This window comes from Mastigoproctus giganteus, chromosome 14, assembly GCF_048544385.1.
Source record: "Mastigoproctus giganteus isolate SK-2022 chromosome 14, ASM4854438v1, whole genome shotgun sequence".
Lineage (NCBI taxonomy): Eukaryota > Metazoa > Arthropoda > Arachnida > Uropygi > Thelyphonidae > Mastigoproctus > Mastigoproctus giganteus.
Window position 1 is genome coordinate 52,731,606 of NC_143588.1, and position 24,243 is coordinate 52,755,848.

A 24,243-nucleotide genomic window follows, 5' to 3' on the forward strand; every position below is an offset into this window, starting at 1 on the left:
GGCAAGCACTTTACCCACCCGGTCGGCACGAGTCTCATTAGTTCATCTGACATCCATTTGGGCCTAAACCTAGAACGTTATTTCTTACTTGGTATGAAAAGCCTAGTAGCTTTCACAATTACAGCAGACTCAATTTTCTGGGTGGTAGATGGTAAAAAAAAAAAAAAAAATCCTGGATAATCGATTTCCCGGTTAATCCAAAAATACAGAAGTACCCGACATACGTAAGAGATATGTTCCAGGATTTCTTACATAAGTCAACTTTTACGTAACTTGGGAATGACTAATAACATATTGCTACTATATTATTATTGACCAGTCTGAATTTGGTGCAATACTTGTTAATGTTTGACCATTTTCATACATCTTTATTATTTTAATTTTCTGATCCAAATCGATCGCTTTCCTTTTGTTGGTAGATTTACTAGCACCGCTGTCACTTATTCTCTTAGTTGGCACCAGGATAACAAACAAAATGAAATTTTCTGTGAAGAACTGCATAGGGTTAAGACGAAAAGTTACTGTTATCACCCTACATGAGCTCACATTTTACTGAAGCACATTTCTGGAGGTCACCTACCATAAAAATAATAAAAACAATTTGCACTTTGTGGTTTATTGGTCTTTTCTGTTAGCGCAATGTATTATAACTGGGTAGTAAACTCGATCTTATTGTATTTGTGATAATACCAATAGCTGGAATTCTGGGGTTTTTTACGTTATTATGGTGAAATGTGTATCCCCTTCACTGAAATCTTCAGTCATATAAACAAATTTTAAGAATTGTTTATTTCCTATTTTTTGCTTGTTACTCTGTATCTCACTCGTGCAATTTGTGCATGCTGCGATCGTCTTTGTTGATTGCTTATTTTTTTTTTGTTTGTTTTAAATTTTACGATCCTAAAGAAAGAGGGGGGAAAATGGGTAAAAAATTTTTTTCATAAGTCCAAAGTTGTGTAAGTCAGGACTTACTGTATCGAAAAATGTTCAGCAACCTATGTAAAAAGTATGGCGATAGACAAAAAAACGATAAAACTTACCATGCACTATTTGCGTGTCCAATATCATGCTTCCCTTTATTTTTTACAATATCACATATGTGATATTGTAAAACAAATCACATATGTGATTTGTTTCACCAACATTATAATGGTTCTTTAAAGATTCAATGGATGCACCGTTTTCAAACTTTTGAATAATTTCAAGTTTTTGCTTAACTGAAAGTGCATCTCTTCTGTTTATCCATCATTTTTGCAATTTCTAGACAAAAAAAAATATTTACTATAAAAAAAATTTCAACATCCCTGACAAATAATGAAACAAAATTTGTCTTTTTGTGGTGCAGCGGAACACAAGAATCAACACTACGCACTAAGGCAAACAAACACTTCTCTCTCTCTCTCTCTCTCTCTCTTTTTTTTTGTTTTAGTGGCGGGCGTGAAAACAGCGGGGTTGCAAGATAATGGGTACATTATCTCCTAATGACAGCTTATATCGCCACTTCTTGTCGCTTATTTACAACTTGCAAAACATCTCTTTATACCCATTCTAGTTGTTACTTGAATTTTATGATATCTGGTTGTTTTTTTTTTTTTTTTAATTTGGAGTCTTGAACTGTTCCAGTTATGTGATCCCGGTAAATCGTGAATCTGCTGTACTTCCTTGAATGCTTCCCATTTAGAACTTGCTGCTGGTAACATAATCAGTTGGTCCCACAGTATACAATTTAAAAACTGTCTGTGACCACTAGTCACCGTTATGGAAGTAAAAATCCTTCCCTTTACCCCTGATGGTAGTTACATCTTTAAGTAAATCCCACACCTTTACACTGTGATCATTGTCACCCAGTGATCACAGTGTGGTTCCTTTATCTGCAAATTTTTAATTTACAAATAATCACTCCTGATAACCAGACAAAAAGATTATTACTCTCTCTGGTTGCGTCTTTAAGGTTGTTGCTGTAGAAAACAGTCATCCAATAAATCCACAAGTCTTGCTTGCTTGTGTGCGTGTGTGTCCAAGTCACAAGTTTCCGTCAATATCTCTGAAGTTAAAAAATCCCTTATTAGACAATCTGATTTACTGGCCCATTCTATTTGTCTACACAACTGTTCATTGTACTCATCACAGTCATTAGGGCAGACCGGGCTAGCCGAGTGGGTAAAGTACCTGCCCGGCAACCCAAAGGTCGCGGGTTCGATTCCCGCCTCGGGCTTGGATCAAAGTACTGCAAAAACCTTGGGAGGTGCAATATGGCCACAGAAGCCAATGCACCAACAACTACCAAATCAAAATCAAAACAGTCATTAGGCCTATAACATACTCCTCATTTTTCCTTTCCCAGTGTTTGTCACACCAAACAGACTCCACATTGCACTGTCCACCCGTGTCAACTGGATGCACTTTCTTAGATTGTGTTTCTTAACTAGCAGCTCCCTGCTCCCTTTCTATCCTTTCTGCACACATTGTACTCCCCAAATTTCAATTCTGTACTGCTTATATCAATGTGACACCATGTCTCAGATATCCCAACACTATCCACTTTTGATGTCTTGACTAGCACTTCAACCTCATCAAATTTATTAACTATACTCCTAGCATTGGTGTACATGCAAGTATACGTGCACCCTGTTTCTACTCTTAGTTAGCCTAACACAGCCCATGTATTTACTTATTCCGCTATAACTCCCAGTAGTCTCTGAAAACCCCAGCACTCTGCCCTGCTATCTAATAGAAACAATGTAAGAATCACTTGCATCTTTGCCTGCAGCTACTGTAAATATTTTAGTCTGTGAAGCCCCCAAGCCAGCCATCGGTTTTCTGACCAACCTAACACTGCCTCGATAGCATCAGCAAATATTCTTGCATCCCTTCTATTTAAGTGTATCCCATCCCTGTAGAAGCAGTCTCTCCTGTTAACAAGCACAGACCATGCTGAGAAAAATTCTACCCCATGAGCCTTGCACAGTCTCATCATGCACGCCTTTCTACCGTGTCTGCGCAGAATTGCGGACACTTTCAAATTTAACTCTAACTCATGACTTTTTTCATTGACCTATACTTGTTAAGTAAGTCTGCAGATCTCCTACTCTTAATGTTATTAGTGCCAACTTGTACAACAATACCCTTTGTGCTCTTAAAAGATGATATTTGCTCTTCAACTCTTGCCCCTGGCAGACATACCCTGGTCCTATTCCACCTATTGTTTTTACACAATACGAGGTGCTACCCAAAAGTTCTCGAAATGTATTTCTAAAATAAATTAGGCTCAACTTGGGTATTAATTTCCACCGTCACCTCCGAAGTACTCTCCTTGAGAGTGTAAACACAGATCCCAGCACTGCTCCCATGATTTGAATGCGTCCTGAAAGTCCGTCATAGTGTTCAGCACTGCCTGTAATTCAGTTTGGATATCCTGTATGCTGTCAAATATTTGACCCTTCACCTTGATTTTCATTCTTGGGAAAAGGAAGAAGTCTCAGGGGGACTAAGTCTGGTGAATAAAGGGGTGGAGGAAGATTGTCATGTTGCTGAGTGCCAAAAACTGTGCCACAGCGATAGATGTGTGGGCCAGAACGTTGTCTTGATGGGCCCAATTCTTTGTGTGCCGCTTCTCTGGAGGTTTCCTCCTGACGGCTTCCCTTAACAGCCTCAGGATATCGCAGTAGAACTTTGCATTGATAGTTTGGCCAGGAAGGATGAATTCCTTGTGGATAATCCCATCAATGTCCAAAATCAGATCAGCATGGACTTCACATTGCTCTTCACTTGTTGGGCATTCTCCAGTTGGGGCAAAGATGGGCTTTTCTACTGGGATGATTGTTGCTTGGTTTCTGGGTCATATCCATATACCTAACTCTGGTCACCAGTGACGACCGTAGAAAGAATGTTTTGATCACTCCTTGCCCGCCGACCGGGCTAGCCGGGTGGGTAAAGTGCCTGCCTGGCAACCCAAAGGTCGCGGGTTCGATTCCCGCCTCGGGCTTGGATCAGAGTACTGCAAAAACCTTGGGAGGTGCATTATGGCCACAGAAGCCTATGCGCCAACAACTACCAAAAAAAAAAAAAAAAAAAAAAAAAAAAACACACTCCTCGCCCGTTCTTGAAGATCTCTGCTAACTTCCATGCGATGATGCTTTTGGTCTTTACTCAGTAATTGTAGCACAAACTTTTCTGCAATCCTTCTCATGTTCAACTAGTCTGACAAAATCTGCTGACATGTGCTGTACAATAGTCTCACAAATGTGGATGGTCTGCCTATGGTCTTCACGGATCGCTGCCTGAACTTTTGCGACATTTTCCAGGGTGGTGTTCGATAATGGTGCTGTTGTATTGTTCAGAAGGAAATAACTTGATGCAAGCATGTTGCTCTCTCACATCAGCCATCGCAACAATCGCAAACTACATGAAACACTACTGAAGAACTGCACATAAATATTCAATGACTTGCCGACCTGGCTAGCCGGGTGGGTAAAGTGCCTGCCTGGCAACCCAAAGGTCGCGGGTTTGAATCCCGCCTCGGGCTTGGAACAAAGTACTGCAAAAACCTTGGGAGGTGCATTATGGCCACAGAAGCTGATGCGCCAACAACTACAAACAAAAAAAAAAAAAAAAAAAAAATCAATGACTCTATCCAGCCTGATGTCCTTGGCACACTGATTCGCAAAGGATATGTGCAGTGTTACCTACCACCCCAAGTCCTCACTAGCCGCATTTCAGTGCAACATTCAAATTTCAGGAACTTTTGGGTAGCACCTCGTATATCACCTGTCCCCCTGACAATGGAGTTACCGACAATAACTATCTCCTAAGGGATCAGCACATTCTGCTTTGGAGATTGCTGCTTTTTAGCCTGATGCACAAGAAGGAGCTCTGGCATAGAGTTGGGCAGCTGAGAGCTTAATGGGTTCTCCACTTTAATACCTTCGAGGGCATCTGCCTGAGTCTTCAAACTCTCATAGGTTTCTATCAGAACACTGAGTTGCCTCCTAATTTCTTGATGCTCTCTGCACCTAGCACACACAAAAACATCCTTTTTTTGGCTAGATCATGTCCTTTTCCAGAATGATCTGCAAACATTTCACAAATTGCACATTTTTTGATGATGTGATGTGTTGGAGAACTGGCCTCCTCTGTTCTTCCCCAAGCCAGTGCACACACAGAGCACTCCTGCTGCTTTGTGCCCTTTGCTTTGCTTTGCTGCTCTAGTACGAGGCATGATATCTGATTGATTATGATGAAAATTAATGAGATTAGTCAATTTAATTAATCAGTTATTAATACTGATCTATCTAATAGTACATGTCAATCATTTAGAAATCTATGTTGTCTAGCTCTACGTTATCTACCTATTTACAACAGTTAAAAATTTGAATTCCCTACCACTCACTGTATACTATAATAATGGCAGCAAGATTCGAATGAAACAGCAGTTTTACATTTATTAAGTAGTAACCTACAAAACCTCTATCTAAATTAAAAATAAAAATAACAAATGTAACTAGGTATATAAAGCTACTTATAAAGAATGAATGTCTTACATTCCATATATTTATTTTCTATGTTTTGTCATATGTCATATCAACCAAAAAAAAAGGCAACATATCAACCACCTACTTTTGCAACACCAGATGTGAGTTTTTCTCAACAATCAACCATCCTCTAGCTGAAGGAAAATTTCAGCACAAAAGGTCTGGAACCATCCATTGTCAATTTGAATTTATGCCCTTTGTGTGTAATCTGATTAAGAGGAAAGATTCTGTCATCAGTGAGCTTACTTAATTCATTAAGGCTTGATGTAACCGAGTGGTCAGGAGCGTGAGTGCAGTAGCATGTGCTGTTTGAGTGGACCGGGATACAACCTGTGACTGCTAAATATGATTAACATTTGTGCTGATGATTTATTGTAAACTCCACTGACCTGGTGGTTGTGCCGGAATATAAGCAAGAACATTCAAGGCCTTAAGCACCTCTCAGATGCCTAGTCTCCAGATGCTGAAATTTGCAAAAACTGAAGCCCTTTCCTGTTAAGAGCACCCTTTTGTTCTCTTTGCCAATCTTGTCTCTTCTTTGTGTTATTAATGTAACTTTTTTTTTTTTTTTTTTTGTTTCTCAGGTAATATCACTTTATTGGTGTGTCAGTAATCCTGATTCCTTATGCTACACCTGTGGAAATTTTATGAAATCAGAAAAGAAAGAATCAGTGACTTTTATGAGAAAGCAAATGTTTGTTTTGGTGTTATTACTGGTAACCAGAATGGTTACCACACATGGGCCACACATTGTCTGTCATATATGTGTTGAAAATACGAGATAATGGAAAATGGTTGTCCCTAGCATTTTGTGTACCTATGTTTTTGAATGATGGCAAAGCAGAGTGCTTCAGTTATTGTTGTGTATTAAACTGGGACTAATGAATCTGTTTATTAAGGCCAAAATAAAGAGGAAGGCTGTTTTCAATACATTTCAAAATTACTTTAGAAAACATAGCTGAACTCAACACTGGTGTTTTTCAAAAGAGTGATTAAAAAACACAATATGTTGTCTCAAAAACTCTATCCAACTAAATATACTTTGGACAAGCCTAGAGATCAAACCTGCTAAATCAGGTACACTATTTGAACAGGAATTTGCTGGCTATGATCTGAAATACGAAAACAAGCTGCCACCCTTCATGGGCCGTTTTTAATCTTATTAGAATTCCATTAGTGAAGAGATAGCTAAAACAGAAAGACCAAATTAACAGACATTCTTAAATATCTTTAAATATCCTGGATGCAAAACATTTCAAATATAGATAACTGCAAGCTAGAATAAATATGAAAAAAAAACAGCAAAAAAACAGATGTATACTGAACCAAAAATAATTGAAAAACTAAAAGACTGATGAAATTCATACCAAATCATTAAGTTGATAAGGATAAGAAAGAGTACCATAATAGTACACATAATGAACCAACTGTTATATAAATTATTAGTTAAACCTGCTAATTTGTTTGTCCCTGATTTAGCAGGTATTGATCTCTCTAGGCTTGTCCAAAGTATATTTAGTTAGATAATGATTTGACACAACAGCACATCTGGTTTTAATTGCTGTCTTTTGAAGAATTCATTTTCTTGGCATGATTTTGTCTGCTAACGTAGAGGCAAACTTCCCTATAATGAACTCGATAAATCCAGCAAGAAAATTCGTTATAGAGAAATTTTGTTATGCAGAGAATATCTTTTTTTTATTGGAAATTGATTTTAATTTTCGAATTAGATAACAATCTACATTTATTTTTAATGTATTTTATTTCAAAAACATACTTATTTAAATTGTTTACACAATTTTCGTCTGTAAGTATTACAAATTAAAAAATATGTAATTTTCGTTTGCACAATACAATTAAAAATTGTTCAATTCTCAGAGAAAACCTCATTTATTCAGAGCATTAAAAACATTTTCACAAAACTGTAAAAACAGATGAACCGTTTTAAATGTGTGAATCATTTCTTCGCAAGTTGGCTTTTCTATGGGTGATGCATCTTCAACGTAATCCTTAATTTCTTCTTGATCATGGTCATGTCTAACACTGTTCAGCAGTATTTCCTCTTCATTTGGCTGTTCTGTTGTAGCCAGGTCTTGATCTACATAAACATAACCATTCAGTGTTATATGATTTTTGATGCTTCCAATTCTAATAATGTCCAAAAGTTTTTCAATTGTGAAAGTGGTGGTTCATCTTGTTTGTCCGGTTGTTGTTTGACTTCTGTATTCAATACAAATCCTGCTTTTGAAAAACAATTTTGAATAGTGTATTTACTGACATCGTTTGTCCAAACTTTTGCCAGTTCAGAGATGCAATCTCTAAGATTAATTGTAACTTCAAAGTTTATATTTTCTTGTAACGCATTAACAATCTTCATTAATATTCTCTTTCGATAATGAAATTTAAAATTTTTAATAATGCCCTGGTCCATTGGTTGGAGTTTTGATGTTACGTTTGGTGGTTAAACCAACTTCACACAATTTTAAATTTGGCAGAAATACTGGTAGGATGCGCTGGACAGTTGTCAGTAATTAACATGATTTTTCTTTTTTCCTTTTGTTATACACTTGTCATACATGCTTTTTTATTAAAGATATAGTCAACTTCCAGTGATTTTTGTGCCTCTAAAACACTTTGGTTTATTGATTTTCCGATGACTAAAAGTCTTAATTTTTCACTTCCTGCCATATTGGCTCCAACGAGCACAGTGATTCTTTCTTTGCTTTGTTTTCTGCCAAAACATTTATCGTCCTTAAAAGTAAGTGTTCTATTAAGTAAACATTAAGGAATAAACTCATATGGTTAGCATTAAAAACATCCTTGGATTTATACTCTTCCAAAATCTTCTTTAAGGTGTTGTTCCTCTAACTGTTGCAATCTTCTTTGCTTACATCAACACTTTCTCCACAAATAACCTTTTCCACAATTCTGCAGCACTTCTTAAATTTATCTAACTGCCCAATGTGAGCACTGGGTGGTAAAATAAATTTAAGAAGCAACCGTGCAAATTTCAGAGCTTGTTGCTTAATTATTGGACCTGATATTTGTATATTCTTTTTACATATCATTTACACCCATTTTAGAACAGCTTTATCAACATCTTTGTATATACACAACTTAATTCGCTTGTTGTTGTCTGCCCCTCCTTCAATTGCATTTAAAATTGATTCTCGATTTATTAAGATTGTAGATAAACTGCTTGCAGGTATGCTATATTTCTCCATATAGTATGCTATATTGCAGATATGCAGTATCTTTTTTCTTAAAACCCTGGTCAGTATCATGAAGAATCTTGACTTTATCATTAATGCTTAAGCACTTTCTCTTTGATGTTTTTTCCGCAATGGTAAAAATTACTTGGCTGCGACAGGTGTGGCCCACTGCTGATACATACACTGTGTAGCCACTGCAAACTTTGCTGCACTGGCCGTACAGTGAATTATTAGTACTGCCTACTCAACGATGCATGCTTGTCAATTCAACAGTATCACGTGACCTTTCCTATCAATCACTTTGAAGAAATGTGCAACTTTGCGAATTCCTTTTATGTTTTCATTCATATATACACAAAAAAAAATGTATGGTTAATGTATACTGTATGTTACTTTTCAGAAAAAAAAACACAAGCATATAGCCTATGTGATTGATGACAAATCATTCTAAAAGAATTAATTTAAAAATCATGAAAACCATCTACTGGAAGTCCAGTTAGATGAGAATGGACATATACAAAAGCTATCATATAATGATTGACGGGAAGGTCGCATGAGGTTGAGGTGAGAAGCGAATGTCGCTCAGTAGGCATTACTAAAATCCGACTGTCAAACACAGTAGTAACATATCTTACTACTCTGTGCTATCGAACTCTATGTATTGCTGCTGCAGCGCAGTAAAGGTCTACCTGCAGCGAATTTTGTTTTCCTCTTAGCCAACATCAATTTACAGATCTACTCTATTTATTGCAATGTTTATGACCACTTAAGAAAACCCATTTGGTTTTATAACTCTAACAAAATGAAACAAAGACCCTCCTCCTATTGGTGTCAATGGCCACAAGTGTTTGCTAAAAAGGATGGTTAATTCCAGATGCTAATGAGCAGTTTTGGAGAGAAGGAGGTTGTATTATATTTGAGTGGCTATTTAGCAGTAAATGCATTAAATCTTTAAAAATGCTTTTGCTAAATTTTAAAAAATTTTTTATAGAGAGACTAACACTTCACTATATGGGGTTAATTTGACATGCAATTTCGTTTCAAGGTGCAATATTTTGTGAAAAAATTCGTAATATAGAGAAATTCGGTAAATAGCAATTTGCTATAGAGAAGTTCCACTATCTCCCTCTCTAATACAGTTGCAGTACAATGTTTCTTTCATGGATTTGTGGTTCAATTTATGTAATGCTTGATTCGTTATTTACGTTTCTATTATTTTTTTTTTTTTTTTATGGTTCTCTTTCTTTGTTTATTTTGGGTTTTAGTATACAAATTTTTCTTTTTTATAGATAATTCTGTTCCCCCCCCCCCCCCCCTCTCCAGTGTGCAGTTCCCAGAGTGGAAATGGTTGGCATCCAGAGTATTTAAGAATCTCTGTTAATTTGGTATTTCTGTTTTGCCTATTTCTACATAGGTGAGAGCCTAATAAAGTTGAAATGGTGGTATAAAGAATATGTTTGTTTTGGTATTTAAGTCAATAGTCAGCAGTTCATAATCTGGTCAATTGGTTAATTTAGGTCAATTTAAGCACTTTTTCCCAAAAGTGTATTTAGTTAAACCCAGCAACAGCCATATCTGCAAGTGCAAAATGCCGGGGAAAAAAAAAAAAAAAAAAAAAAAAAAGGAAAATTTAAATTTCCATGAAAGTGATGCAAATGTGAATTTTGATATTCCTTTAGTATAGTTTTTTTTCTTTTTCTTTTCTATCTTTTTTTTTTTTTTCTTTTTACTTTCATCTACATCCCTGATTTTGTTTGAAATTTGAGAAATGCATTTGGAGGGGTGAATCAGATCTGAGTTTTAGGCTTTCGGTCTAAGCTTATGCACAGGTTGATATAATAATAACTGTAGAAGGAAGAGATTGATGCATTTGATATCAGTAGTTCAGCTTTCGATGATCCTACTCAGCATGCTGATAAATTGAATAGATATTTTGCATCTATATTCACACATGAAGAATTCTATGGGGACATGGATGATCGGAGTTTATTAAACATTAACAGGGAGCTAAATGATTTTGTGATAACTGAGATGGAAAGCCGAAGAGAAATTGCTGAATCTAAACTAAAAAAAAAAAAAAAGCACCTGAGTGCCTTTTTTTTTTTCCCCCCTCTCTTTTTCTCTCCCCATGAAGAAAAAGATGGATGCCTTAAAAAGGGCACCTTCCCATAATATATCTATCCAGATATATTATGGGAAGCAGCAAAGTAGATAAACAAACCCTTATCCATAATTATAGTGCATCTAAAAGGATTCAGGGGAGGTCCCTGAATCCCTTAGGATGGACTGGAAACGTGCAAATGTATCTCCAGTTCATAAAGGGGGATATAAAAAGTGACATGAGTAATTACAGACCTACTAACTTCTGTTCCAAGAAAAAAAATGGAGTCACTGGTTAAAGAAGTAATGCAGGACCATCTAGACAGTAATGCATCCCCAACATTGATTTGTTAAGGGACAGTCTTGTCCGACCAATACGATTGGATATTGTGATCTGCTAAGAAAGGAATGGATGCAAAAAGTAATTTTTATTTCATATATTTAGATATCTGGCAAGCTTTTGATACTGTTACACATAAAAGACTGCTTGTACAAACCCCTCTATGTGGGTGTCCATGTGTAATGAAGGGGACCTCCCAGTGATGTTGCTGGTCCTCCAGTTAGCATACTAGAATTCAATGCCTATAGCCTAGGTTCCAGGTTAGCATCACAGGAATCCGATGTGTTTGCTGTGTGCGATCCATGAAAACTAGGAGAGGGGAATTCTGGTGGTTGGAGGCTCCACATTCAACTTGCTGCTTTGGACCTTGCTTTGACAAGATGGGTGGTCCTGATGGGCTTGGCCAAGATCACTTGGGTAGTGAGTTCACCTGGCAGGGGTTAACCATGCCTATGCCATGCCTCTACCCTCCTAGTCCAAGGGACAGGCTTGTAAGTGGTGTGGGTATGGTGTCTGGGTAGCCCTAGTATCCTGCTCCTATTATTGCTTGTCAGGTAATGGGCATCCCATTTGGGATGCCCATTAAGTGAAAAGTTTAAAACAACTATGAATAAAGTTATTTCTTCAGGGGCTCCCAACATGGTCCCAATCTGAAAATAAAAACAAATATCCGGACAATGTCAGTGCAACAAAGAAACCCCAAACTGAAGTATCCTCGGGTCCCATACCAAGATTTTTAATCATTCACTCTAACACCGAGAAACCTATTGGGTAAATGTGTTTTTTTTTTTTTTTTTTATTCAGAAAGGTTTAGAGAGGTTTGCAAGTTCCCCAAAATTGGTTAAGAGGCTTCCTTCTGGATATCTCTTCATGAAAACAAAAAATGACAGGCACTCTGAGCATAATCCATCGGAGGACTACCAATTTCTGTGGCACTCAACAGAACATCAAATTCATTGATAGGTGTCATCTCAGCGTGGTACCTCCTTGAGGTTACCGAAGAGGAAGTCTGCTCTGAACTAGAGCCACAAGTGGTGATTGCTGTTAAAAGAATTTTTGTACATAGGGATGGGAAACATTCTCCCTAGAAACATTAGTCTGACATTTACTTCACCAACCTCTCCTAATGAGTTCAAAGCTGGCTATAGTAATTGTGCAATGCGTCTGTGTCCCAAATCCTCTAAGGTGCTTTAATTGCCAGAAATATTTACACTCGTCAATGGCCTATTGTGGAGCCCTTATGTGATCCAAAGGACAATGAAATTACATCATGTTCAGCCAAACAATCCACCTGCATTAACTGCCAAGGAGAGCATCCTGCCTACTCACGAGCATGACATTGGCAGAAACAAAATCATCTGGCTCTCAAATTCTTTATTTTTAATGAAATTCTTTAAATTTTTAAAACAAAGCATGTATTGAAAAACTTGTAAGACTTATTTTAAAGTTTTTATTCTTAAAGTTTATTCTTAAATTTTTATTTTAAAATTATATTTTTAAAATATAATTTTTGCCGTATATGCTTAAAAGATATTCCACAGGATATCTCTGATTATTATGAAAATATCTACTAGCTGTTGTGATCAATCCTGGTTTAATGTTAATTTATAAAAAAATAATTAATTAACATATAAATTTCATGTTATTTATTTTATCCATTATACTGTCACGATAATGAATACATTAAGAAATGTACAATTTTAAATCGTTTATTCCCTATATTTCCATGGTATCACGGAGGACTTGACTTACATGCAGTAGATAACGTGACTTTTAGGTTATAAGGTTAATTGGTATTTCAATGGATCAAAAACCATAGAGCTGCTACAATATGATAATTTGACAACTTTTTTGTCTCCAGAAATGGAGACTTAGGATGCTTGTTGTGTGAAACACTTTGTAAACATTTATAAATTAAAGGCTGTGTAAAGTTTTATTTCTTGTACTGCCACCTTAAATACTCTCCACTGAACCCTTGTGTAGTGAGTGAAGAGTAGGGTGAAATATTTCACAAAGGCTGTGGAAAGAGATCCATGTAAATGAAGTAATGGTAGTAGAAAGGTAGTGATGACTGTTCTCCCCAGAAAATTTTTCGAGCTGTGTGGCATTATGAAGTAGCCAGGTGGGGGAAGTGTAATGCTTTGCATAGTATGTTTGAATTAATATTGATCAAGATCAGTGAGCAGTACCATACGGTACCGCGATAATCACTTAAATTTTAGCCTGGCGGTCAGTTAAGTTCACCAGTGGTGTGACTATTCAATAGGTCCTGGGGAGAACACTGGATGTTATTGAGATGATTGAGCATCTGTGTACATTATCATTTGTTAACAATACACTGCATAGAAATCTGTGTGCTGAATGTTTGGCGTATACAGCTTGCTATAAAAAAAAAAAAAAAAAAAAAAAAAAACGCGATGGAGCAAAATCAATTTCACATATTTGGAATAAGCACCTAAAAATTATACAAGTTCACTTATTTTCCTGATAACTGTATTTTTTGTGGCCCCAGGTGCCAAGCGATCGTGGCTGAGCGATTTCTCTTTGTGCTTTCACTGCGATTTTTCTGAAAGATGAATTCTAGTTCTTTTTTACGTTTCTCTCTTTAAGAAATCCTTTTATTTAATAGTAGCTCTTATATTAAAAGTACTGGTAGAGCAAGGAAGGAAAGTAACCTTTTATTTTTCATATTTAATAGACTAACTCCTAATTTCGCTTGGTCACACCATGCATTGCTCTTGCCTCCCCGTGGTGGGGCCGGTAACCTTGGCAGAAGAGTTCATCTGCCAAGGGGGATGAGGTGCCTCCGTAGCCAGGTGGGAAGGAGCAGCAGCAGTGCATAGCACAAGCTTCTTGATTAGACCGGGTTTCAAGCCCATCACCACCAAATATGGAGGATGTGGAAAGGTCAGGGAATGACCACCGCATATACTGGCGCAATATGGCCTTAGTTGCTAATGTTCCTAAAAACCAAATAACAACAACTGATTACACAGATTGCATTAACACTAGTCTCAAGTGTTACTGATGAGGGTAGGTTTGGACGAAATCATATGTATTCTTTTCATGATCTTGAAGAACTTTTAAGACAGCTACCCTTTCCTGTCTGCTTGCTAGAGGATTTCAATGGCCACCACCCTTTATGGGATCCTGTAAATTAGATAGACATGGCCGACTGGTTGAAACTACTAGAGAAACAAAACCTCACCATTCTTAATAGTGGTGCACACACCCTTATACAGTTACCTACTGGACATCCTTCTGCAATTGACCTCTCGATTTGCTCCACGATACTATTTCCATTCATTCAATGGTCCGCCTATGGATGATCTCACAGGCAGTGACCATTTTCCAATTGTTTGTAACCTACTCGCTACATAATCACCATTAGAACAACCTTACAGGAAATGGAAATTCTCTAAAGCAAATTGGGCCAAATTTCAGTCAGCAATCACTCTTGACAAAAACACTATTCAACTACATTGATGAAGTCACTGATAATATCACCTCCCATCTTTTAATTGCAGCTAAGTACTCAATTCCATTATCAAATCCTCTGACCCGATGCCATTTTAACTACTGGTGGAACGAAGAGTGCACAAGAGTGAAGAAGGAAAAAAAATAAAGCATTTAATTTATTCCATCGATCTCCAATCACAGCTAATCTAATTAGCTACAAGAAGCTAAGGGCAAAAGCGTGTTACATTCAAAGGCAAACCAAAAAGATTCTTGGACTCGCTTCACATCTACTCTCAATAGAAACACTGACTCCAGACTAATATGGAAGAAAATTAGGTAAATTTCTGGGAAGCTTCCAACCATCCCTTCCCCAATTCTTTCCTGCAAGAACTCTCTGCTCCTCTAGGTATAGCCAATGCATTAGCATTAGTAGGGGCATATGATGCAAGAAAGCAAGCTTATTCAGCATCAGCCAAAAAAAAAAAAAAAAACACACCACTCCCATTTCACCCCTCCGTTCGCTCGAAATACCTGTCCAGTTGAGCCTTAAATTTGTTTAGGCTATCAACTTCAACAACAAGTGATGGAAGTCGGTTCCACCAACCAACCACCTGCTGGCCAAAGGCAAATTTCCGCACATCTATCCAACATCCGTCCTTCCTCAATTTGAATTTATGCCCTCTGAGCTGATTATTCTGAGCAAGATAAAGAATCCCATTGGCATTGAGCATGCTCAAACCATTCAAAGCCTTATACACCTCTATCAGATCACCTCGCCGGTGCCTAGTCTCCAGACTCTGTAATTTGCAAAACTTAGGCCTTTCTTCGTAAGAGCAACCCTTTGTTCCATTCACTAATCTTGTTGCCCTTCTCTGTACCCGTTCCAGCAGCTCTACATCCTTCTTGAAATGAGGCCTCCAGACCTGTATACAGTACTCAAGATGTGGCCTAACCATTGTCTTATACAAGGGAATAATCACCTCCTTATCCCTGCTAGAAAAATTCCTGTATATCATTGACAAGACACCATGAGCTGCTCTTGCAGCTCGTCTGCACTGCTCAGAGAACTTCATATCTGCCTGCACAATTACCCCCAGGTCCTTTTCATTCTCCACCACTATCAGTGTAGTACCGCAGAGTTGATACGTTGCTCTGGGGTTACTGTTTCCCACATGTAGTACTTTACATTTGTCAATGTTAAACTTCATTTGCCACCTCTCAGCCCATCTGTTCAACCTTTCCAGATCCTGTTGCAGCAGTATAGCGTCAGTGGTGTCCTTAACAACCCTGTCAACCTTTGTATAATCTGCAAACTTGGACATTAAACTTGATATCCCATCATCAATACCATTCATAAACACCGAAAACAACAACGGACCCAACACTGAACCCTGAGGAACTCCACTAATAACATTAGTCCACGTTGAGCAGTGTCCATTGATTCCACTCTCTGTCTTCTGCCACTCAACCATCCCCTTATCCATAGCAGCAATTTGCCTCCAGTGCCACACTGCTCCAATTTGTGCAGCAGTCTTCCATGTACAACAGTATCAAAAGCCTTTTTAAGATCCAAATATATAATATCAAAGTTATTCCCTGCATCCAGTTCTTTTGTGACTTCATCATAGCATCCAATAAAATTGGTCAGGCAAGACCTGCCCTTAACAAAACCATGCTGTGTCTGAGCTATAACTGAATTCTTGTCTAGATGATCCTGCAGTGCCTCATTAACCAGTGCCTCCATTAATTTACCTGGAATAGAAGTTAAACTAACAGGTCTATAATTACTTGTGTCAGCCTTTGATGCTCCTTTGTGAATTGGGGTTACATTTGCACATCTCCAGTCTATGGGTACCTCCCCTGAGTCCAAAGAAGCTCTCATAATTATGGCTAGGGGTTTGCTTACTTCCTTTGCTGCCTCCTTTAATATAACTGGATAGATCCCATCCACCCCAGGTGCCTTTTTTATATTTATCCTCAACAATCTCTCCTCCACTTTCCTCTCAGTTATTACAAAATCATCCAGCTCACTGCCAATGTTTACTTTACCTACATCATTCTCCTTCCTGAATAACTCCTCATGCGTGAATGTAGATGCAAAATACTCGTTTAGATTGTTAGCCACCTGAGCAGGATCCTCAACTGTTGAACCATCAATATCCAGTGGACCAATCTGATTCATCCCTTTCCTTCTCGAGTTTAAATAGGTAAATAACTCTTTTCTGTTTTTCTTTGCATCCTTTGCCAAGGATTTTTCGTAGTCTGCCTTTGCCTGCCTAATCTCCTTTGTGATTTGGTTACAGACAAACTTATATCTATCATAGGCTTCCATGTCACCCATTAATTTGTATGTATCCCATGCATTTTTCTTCTCTGCCACATGTCTCATTAGTTCATTTGACATCATTTAGGCCTAAACCTTGAACAATATTTCTTAGGTGGTATGTAAAGCCTGGTAGCCTCCAAGATTAGTTCCTTGAATGCTTCCCATTTTGAGTTTGCTGTTGGTAACATCATCAGTTGGTCCCACTGTATAGAATTTAAATACTGTCTCAGACCATCATAGTCGCCTTTACGAAAACAAAAACCCTTCCTTCCCTTTACCTTTGATGGTAGTTACCTCCTTGAGTAAATCCCACTTCAACACACTGTGATCACGGCCACCTAGTGGTTCATTTATCTGCAAATTCTTAATGCATGAAGAATCACTACTGATAATCAGATCAAGAGTATTGCTCCCTCTTGTTGCCTCACGAACATGCTGATGTAGAAAACAATCATCCAATAAATCCACAAAAGCCTTGCTAGTGTGCGAGTGACCAATCCACAAATTCCAGTCAATATCTGGGAAATTAAAATCCCCCATTATAAGACTCTCTGATTTACTGGCCCACTCTGTTTCCCTGTACAATGTCTTATTATACTCATCAGAGTCGTTAGGCCTATAGCACACTCCTACTCTCAATTTTGATTTCCCTATGCTTATGTCACACCAAACTGACTCGACACTGCCATGTCCATCGATGTCGACTGGCTTCACTTCCTTGGACTCTGTGTTTCTTAACTAATAGCATAACCCCTCCTCCCCTCCTGTCCTGTCTATCCTTTCTATACACATTGTATTCCCCAAATTTCAGTTCCGCATTCCTTATATCTGTGTGACACCCCGTCTCTGATATCCCAACAATATCTGCCTTTGATGTTTTGAGCAATACCTCAAATTTATCAAATTTATTTACCAAACTCCTAGCATTGGTGTACACGCAGGTATACATGCACCTGTTTCTATTCTTGGCTACCCTAACACAACCCATGTTTTGCCTTGGGCAAAACCTTTGCCCAAGTCTCTGCTGCATCAAACTACACTCTGAAATTCCAGAAAATTAAGACTGCCACTGAACAGAGACCCATCAATTTTCGAATCTCACTATCACTTCAATATAATCAGCCTCTTCAATATTGTGATCTTTTACAGGCAATCAGAACAACACGAAACAGTGCCGCTGAGCCAGATGGCATATATTATGTCAACCGGATCTTCCTGGAAAATATTTATCGAACCTCTTGGCACCATGTCACAGTTTTTGGACTTTTTGAAACCTAAGAAAGATCCCTGCAGGCCTATTAGTTACAGGCCAATCTCTCTGTCAAGTTGTTTGTAAAATTCTTGAGAAAATAATCCACAGTCGACTCATTTGGATCATTGAAACTCAACATCTACTGAGTAATTATCAACATGGCTTTCATCAAAACAAGTCCTCCTTAGATCTGATGATCAAGGCTGAATTTGAAAATTGCAATGCCTTTGTGAAAAAGGAACACCTTGTTATGATCTCCATAGATATAGAAAGGGCATTTGGTATACTTGGCGGTATGGCATTCTCAGTGACCTTCATACTCTTGGTCTACGAGGCAACCTGCCCATATTTATTAGGAACTTCCTCCAGAGCCGCTCTTTTCAGGTTTGATATCAAGACTCCTTTACTTCATTCTCACAAGGAGTACCACAGGGGTTGGTATTGAGTGCAACCCTATTTGTCCTTAGAATTAATTCCATTACAAAAGAACTCCAAAATACTGTGGAGGCATATCTTTATGCTGATGATCTCTCTATTTCTTCTCATTCTCAGAACATGAGATCTATCAAGCGGCAACTACAGATGTCTCTCAATAAAGTATAAAAGTGTGCTGAGCTCAATGGACATTGTCTTTCCCATCAGAAAACCGTTGCAATCTATTTTTGCAATCAACGTAAATTGCATATAGACCCTGATCTTCGGATATCAAATTCCATCATTCCGATTGCCAACAATATCAGATTCTTGGGACTAATCCTGGACAGTAAGCTAAACTTCTTTGAGCATGTTAAATTAATATATACTACCTGTCTTAAAAAGATCAACATGCTAAGAGTTTTATTTGCCCTGTCTTGGGAGCAGATTGTACAACTTTGTTGCTCTTATACAGAGCACTGATTAAATCCAGTTTAGATTATGGTGCTCCAGTTTACGATTCTGCCTGAATGAGTGTAATACACTGGCTGGATCCTATTCAACATAATGTATTCCGGATTGCAATTGGTGCATATAGGATATCTCAAACTCATAGTCTATACATTGAAGCTCATGAGCCCCCTCTGTATCTCGGCAGAAAAATGCTGTTACTTAAATATGCAGCCAAAATACAGACTTGCTCTTCGCATCCTGTTCAGCCCTACCTTTTTAATCAACCACTACCCAATCTTTACAGGAATAAACCAAGTAAAATATGACCAGCTGGCCTATAGCTCCTTGAAATATCACAGAATTGGAATGTTCCTCTCCACAATAGGCAACAGATAAAAAAAAATTACTCTCATCCACCATGGACCCCCTTTCCTCAACTAACCTGCGATACTTATTTTCTTCAATGGGAAGAATCATCTGCCAGCACTGAATGTGTGACAACTCCGTGCTAGGCCGATATTTACGGATGGTTCCAAATCTCATTCAGCTGTTGGAACAGCAACAGTGTTTCTCTGCTATCATATCAGCTTCTCTTCCACCTGAGTATAGCAACTCTTCAGCAGAACTGTATGCAATACAATTAGCTCTAGAAAATTTGACTTTGCACCCATCTGCAAAATTTAGTTTACACTGACTCTCTCAGCTCAATTAGAGCAATGCAGAATCCTTCTTAAAAGGATCACCATATTTTAATGAAAATCAGGAGTTTGCTATTGTAAATTGATCATTGTCAACAACTAGTGAAGTTTTGTTGGATTCCAGACATTCAGGCAAAAAAGGGAATGAACTGGCTCATATATCTGCCAAAAATTCATCAACTTTAGACCTAACCTCTGTCCCTATTCCAGCACCTGATTACAATATCTTAATTCAAGCAGCATGCCATGCACAGTGGACAGAGCTGTGGCATAACCAAACGAATAACAAACTTTTCCAGTTTGAACAAGACTCAAAGTTCTCGCACTCGAGCAGTCAGACTGTGGGGCGGGAAGAAGTGGTACTCGCACGGATGAGAATAGAAATACCCATCTGACTCACCTCCACCTACTAATGGGCAGTGATCCTCCTCAGTGTCCACACTGCTTAGACCATCTAACGTTTAAACACATTTTGATTGACTGTCCACACTATCAACAATATTGAACTTCAGTACTTCAAAATCTGGGTAATCTTTGAGAACCGTTGACATTACATCATATCATTGGAGAGGAGGCAAATATTAATGAACTTTTCTATTTTTTGAAACAAATTGGAGTGTATAATCTTTTATGAGTAGGTTTCAGAACTGAAATGAAATTGAACTGGCTTCATTCTTAATTATTTTCTATTAATCCTACAAATAGTCGTACTATAGCCATAGCAGCTAATATGCCAATAAACAGCCATACCTCCCCCCCCCCCACACACACACAGTATTTTTTCTTAAAAACTATATACTGTTGTAATGCATTTCTCTAAGTTTCAGGCCTAATTTTGTTTCCTCAGAAGGAATTGCACAGTTTCCATGGGTTTTATAACTTAAATTTTTCTTAAAGTGAATTATAAGAATAAATAGTACAGTAACATGGTAGTGGTTGTAATGAACTGAAACTGGTAAATTAAGTTAGATCAAACCAGTCTTAATTCAATTTAATTTATATTTTAATAGAATTCCAGGAGTAGATATAGATGAAATTCTTCACTTTGAATCAGAGGATTCCAAGGTAAGTTTATAATTAACTAGCTTCTTTCATTGAACTAAAGAATAAAAATGTCATTCCTACTGATAAAAAAAATTATTTATGAAATAAAACTTATTTTTTCAAAAGTATGACTTTTGTTAGTCATTATCTAATTTGGACGTTAGATTTATTAGCTACATTATTATACAGTGCATATATGAATTGGTAAAAAAAAAAAAAAAAAAATATATATATATATATATATATATATATATATAAAATATTAAGGATCAATCAAATAATAATACTATCAGGGACTTAAGAAAACACAAAAAAAAAAAAAAAAAAAAAAAAAAATTTATTGCTTTTTACCGACAATCTGGATGACTTCAACTGGGGCCAACCACCCAGACTGAAGGCAAAAAATGACAAGAAGTTCTCTGTATCTGTAATGATCAATATATGCTAAGTATTTTACTGTTGCTTTAACTTTCTTTTCTCTTTTATCACTAATATAATTATATATATATATATATATATATATACTAAATAGATACGTTATAGTGTAAAGTTAATATCTTTAAAGTTTGAAAATCCATATAGCCATAGTCCTGCCATATCTCCAGTATACATGAAAACCAAAATATAAATCATATTAAGTAAATTAATAAAATAATAAAATAATAAGCCCAACACAGGAAAATTATTTTGCAAGGAACTTTGTCGAGGGCTAAACCCTTACAAAATAACCAACCCATGCTAGACTGAGCCATCGGTTTCTGTTATCATCTGCCTGTATACTAACGCCAAAATAATATAATAGTGGAAATGTGGAATATCATCCAGCCTGTATCATTTATAAATTGTTGTTATGTATTACGGTACGACACTTGTTGTTTTGGCATTCTAGACTTACATTTGTCTCAAATCTTACGTTAATGTTATACTAAATTATTCCACATTTCCACTATTATATTATTTTGGCGTTAGTATACAGGCAGATGATAACAGAAACCGATGGCTCAGTCTAGCATGGGTTGGTTATTTTGTAAGGGTTTAGCCCTCGACAAAGTTCCTTGCAAAATAATTTTCCTGTGTTGGGCTTATTATTTTATTATTTTATTAATTTACTTAATATGATTTATATTTTGGTTTTCATGTATACTGGAGATATGGCAGGACTATGGCTATATGGATTTTCAAACTTTAAAGATATTAACTTTACACTATAACGTATCTATTTAGTATATACATAACGTCCGATGTAATGTTCGATCGTTTGATGGCATTAATTGGGTGTTCTATATATTACACTTTAACTATAATTTTACATCTTTACAACCTAAACTCAGTAATTTTATGGATGCTTTATATATATATATATATATATATATGAAGTTGTGTATAAGAAATTGAAAAATTTTGCAATTTGAGGGAGACTGAGGTCTATTACTATCCTTAATCCTCTTCATATTTGCCTTAATTTTAGGCATAAGCCTTCCTTTTCACTACATAAATAAATAGTTGGTACTCATATATATTATTCATTATTCACTTCCATTATTATTAATTTTCACTGCTATCTGTTGGGTTAGCGGTTATTCTGCCAGTTTTCTGCTAAATTTAATGTATATTAAAGTAATTAAGCCAATTTGATTATATATTCACAGTAAATTCTCAGTATATTTGAACATAGAAAAACTGGCAAATGGCAAACAGAAATAGCCAGCCTGAGCTAATTATTGATGGAATATATTGAGTGGAGCCCTAGTTAACATTCCATTCAATGTAACCATATATCTATAATTAGCTATATTATCATTTTAATTTTACTATTTTATTTTGTTATGTGTGTTTATTTATAGGGTACAACAAAAGTCCAACTTAGATTAACTAAACTTGGCACTTTGAAATAATAAGTATAGTTTTCACCTCTAATAATTTTGCTAAATTCTCCAATTTATCTAGTTGGTATTATAATTAACTATAATATTGTTTTATATATGTATATATATATATGTATATATAATTACGAATAATAAAATTAAAATTAAGTAGAGAAATTGGATTTGAATTTGAATAGCGATAATATGAATTATGGATCAGGGACACTGCAAGAGCAAAGGTACCCTACAACCATAATGTATATATAAAATTATTTTTATTGTTATGTGTAGAATGTAGTAGGAATATATTTATAATTTAACTAGTGCTAATAATGAAAATACCATGTACCCTGAGAGCGATATATGTTGATTAAAGGGGGGAAGAAAGGAAAAGAAAAGTGTAACGTTATAAACAGGAAGAAACAAAGTGCAAATTTTGAAGGAAAAAAAAAAAAAAAAAAAAGATGCAAATTTTGAAAAGAACGACCAAGGTAGAAATAGTATTGCAGTATCTTTCATAATTTTTGTGTCTTCTTCAGAGGTCATCCACCCAAATTATGAAAAAGAACAGCAATACTCTTACTTCTGTTTCTGACATGTTCTGTATGTCAAAAAGCACGTGTAAGTAGTCACGTGGTAAAAACTAAAAATAATTTAGAATACAAATTTTGAATAAATAAATAAAATAAAATACAAGTTATGCAAAACTATTATGTGCCACTAAAGTATAACATACAGAACATGGATGACCTTACAGATAGTAAGCAGCCCGCTAAAAAAGTGAAGACTAAGGAAGGGAGTGTCCGAATGACAAGAACTTACCGCTACTGGACGGGTTGACAGAAAAGACAGAGCCGGAGGCTAACCCGTGTATATATGTGTAGAAACGCTAGCGGCGTCTAGCGTTAGACGAATTTTGGTGTCTGTATATTATGTAATTTATGTATGCGGTGGAGCTACGCTAGGTTAAAGTTAAGTACATGATGCTCAAACACCCGGGATAGCAAAGAAATATAATAGCTTACAAAGTAGCAGTAGAAGGCGTCTAAACTTGGTTAAGACGAAAAATATAGATTGGGTATAGTAAGAAAAATAGTACTCTGATTTTGCGGTCGGTAAACTAATGGCTCACAGAGCATAAAAAGTAGAAATTAGTAAAGCAAAAAGATGATTAAATTAGGGATATGTAGTTGGGCTAGGGTAGTTTGGGGTTGCAAACCCGTTCCTATAGTTAGGACCCTGAACGAATGTCCGAGAGTTGGTGCATCATGTACTTAAGTCAGTTGTGTTAAAAGTGTAACATGTATATATAAGTTACAATTAACAATTAAATAAATAAATAAATCAAGATAGGTTTAAAATTAATTACAAGGTAATTACAAGGCAAATACACTATGTCAGGCCAATCGGTGGGTACAAGTTTTCCAGACCGTAAGACACCAAAGAGGCCTAGTGTATTGTATTTACACTAAATACAAACTTGATGCGTATGGGAATAATTATAAGTTATAAACTAATAATGCTGTTTATATTGATATCTATTAAGTTC

The 24,243-nt window shown here is 36.6% G+C and overlaps 1 protein-coding gene across 1 annotated transcript in view; it reads left to right on the forward strand.

Moving 5' to 3' along the window:
- Positions 1-24,243, forward strand: part of LOC150075137 (carnitine O-palmitoyltransferase 1, liver isoform-like) — a 317,335-nt gene that overhangs the window by 127,641 nt on the left and 165,451 nt on the right. The window contains exon 8 of the mRNA XM_090388328.1: positions 20,796-20,850. Within this exon, the coding sequence (XP_090244454.1) occupies positions 20,796-20,850 (55 nt within the window). The remainder of the gene's footprint in view (positions 1-20,795; positions 20,851-24,243) is intronic.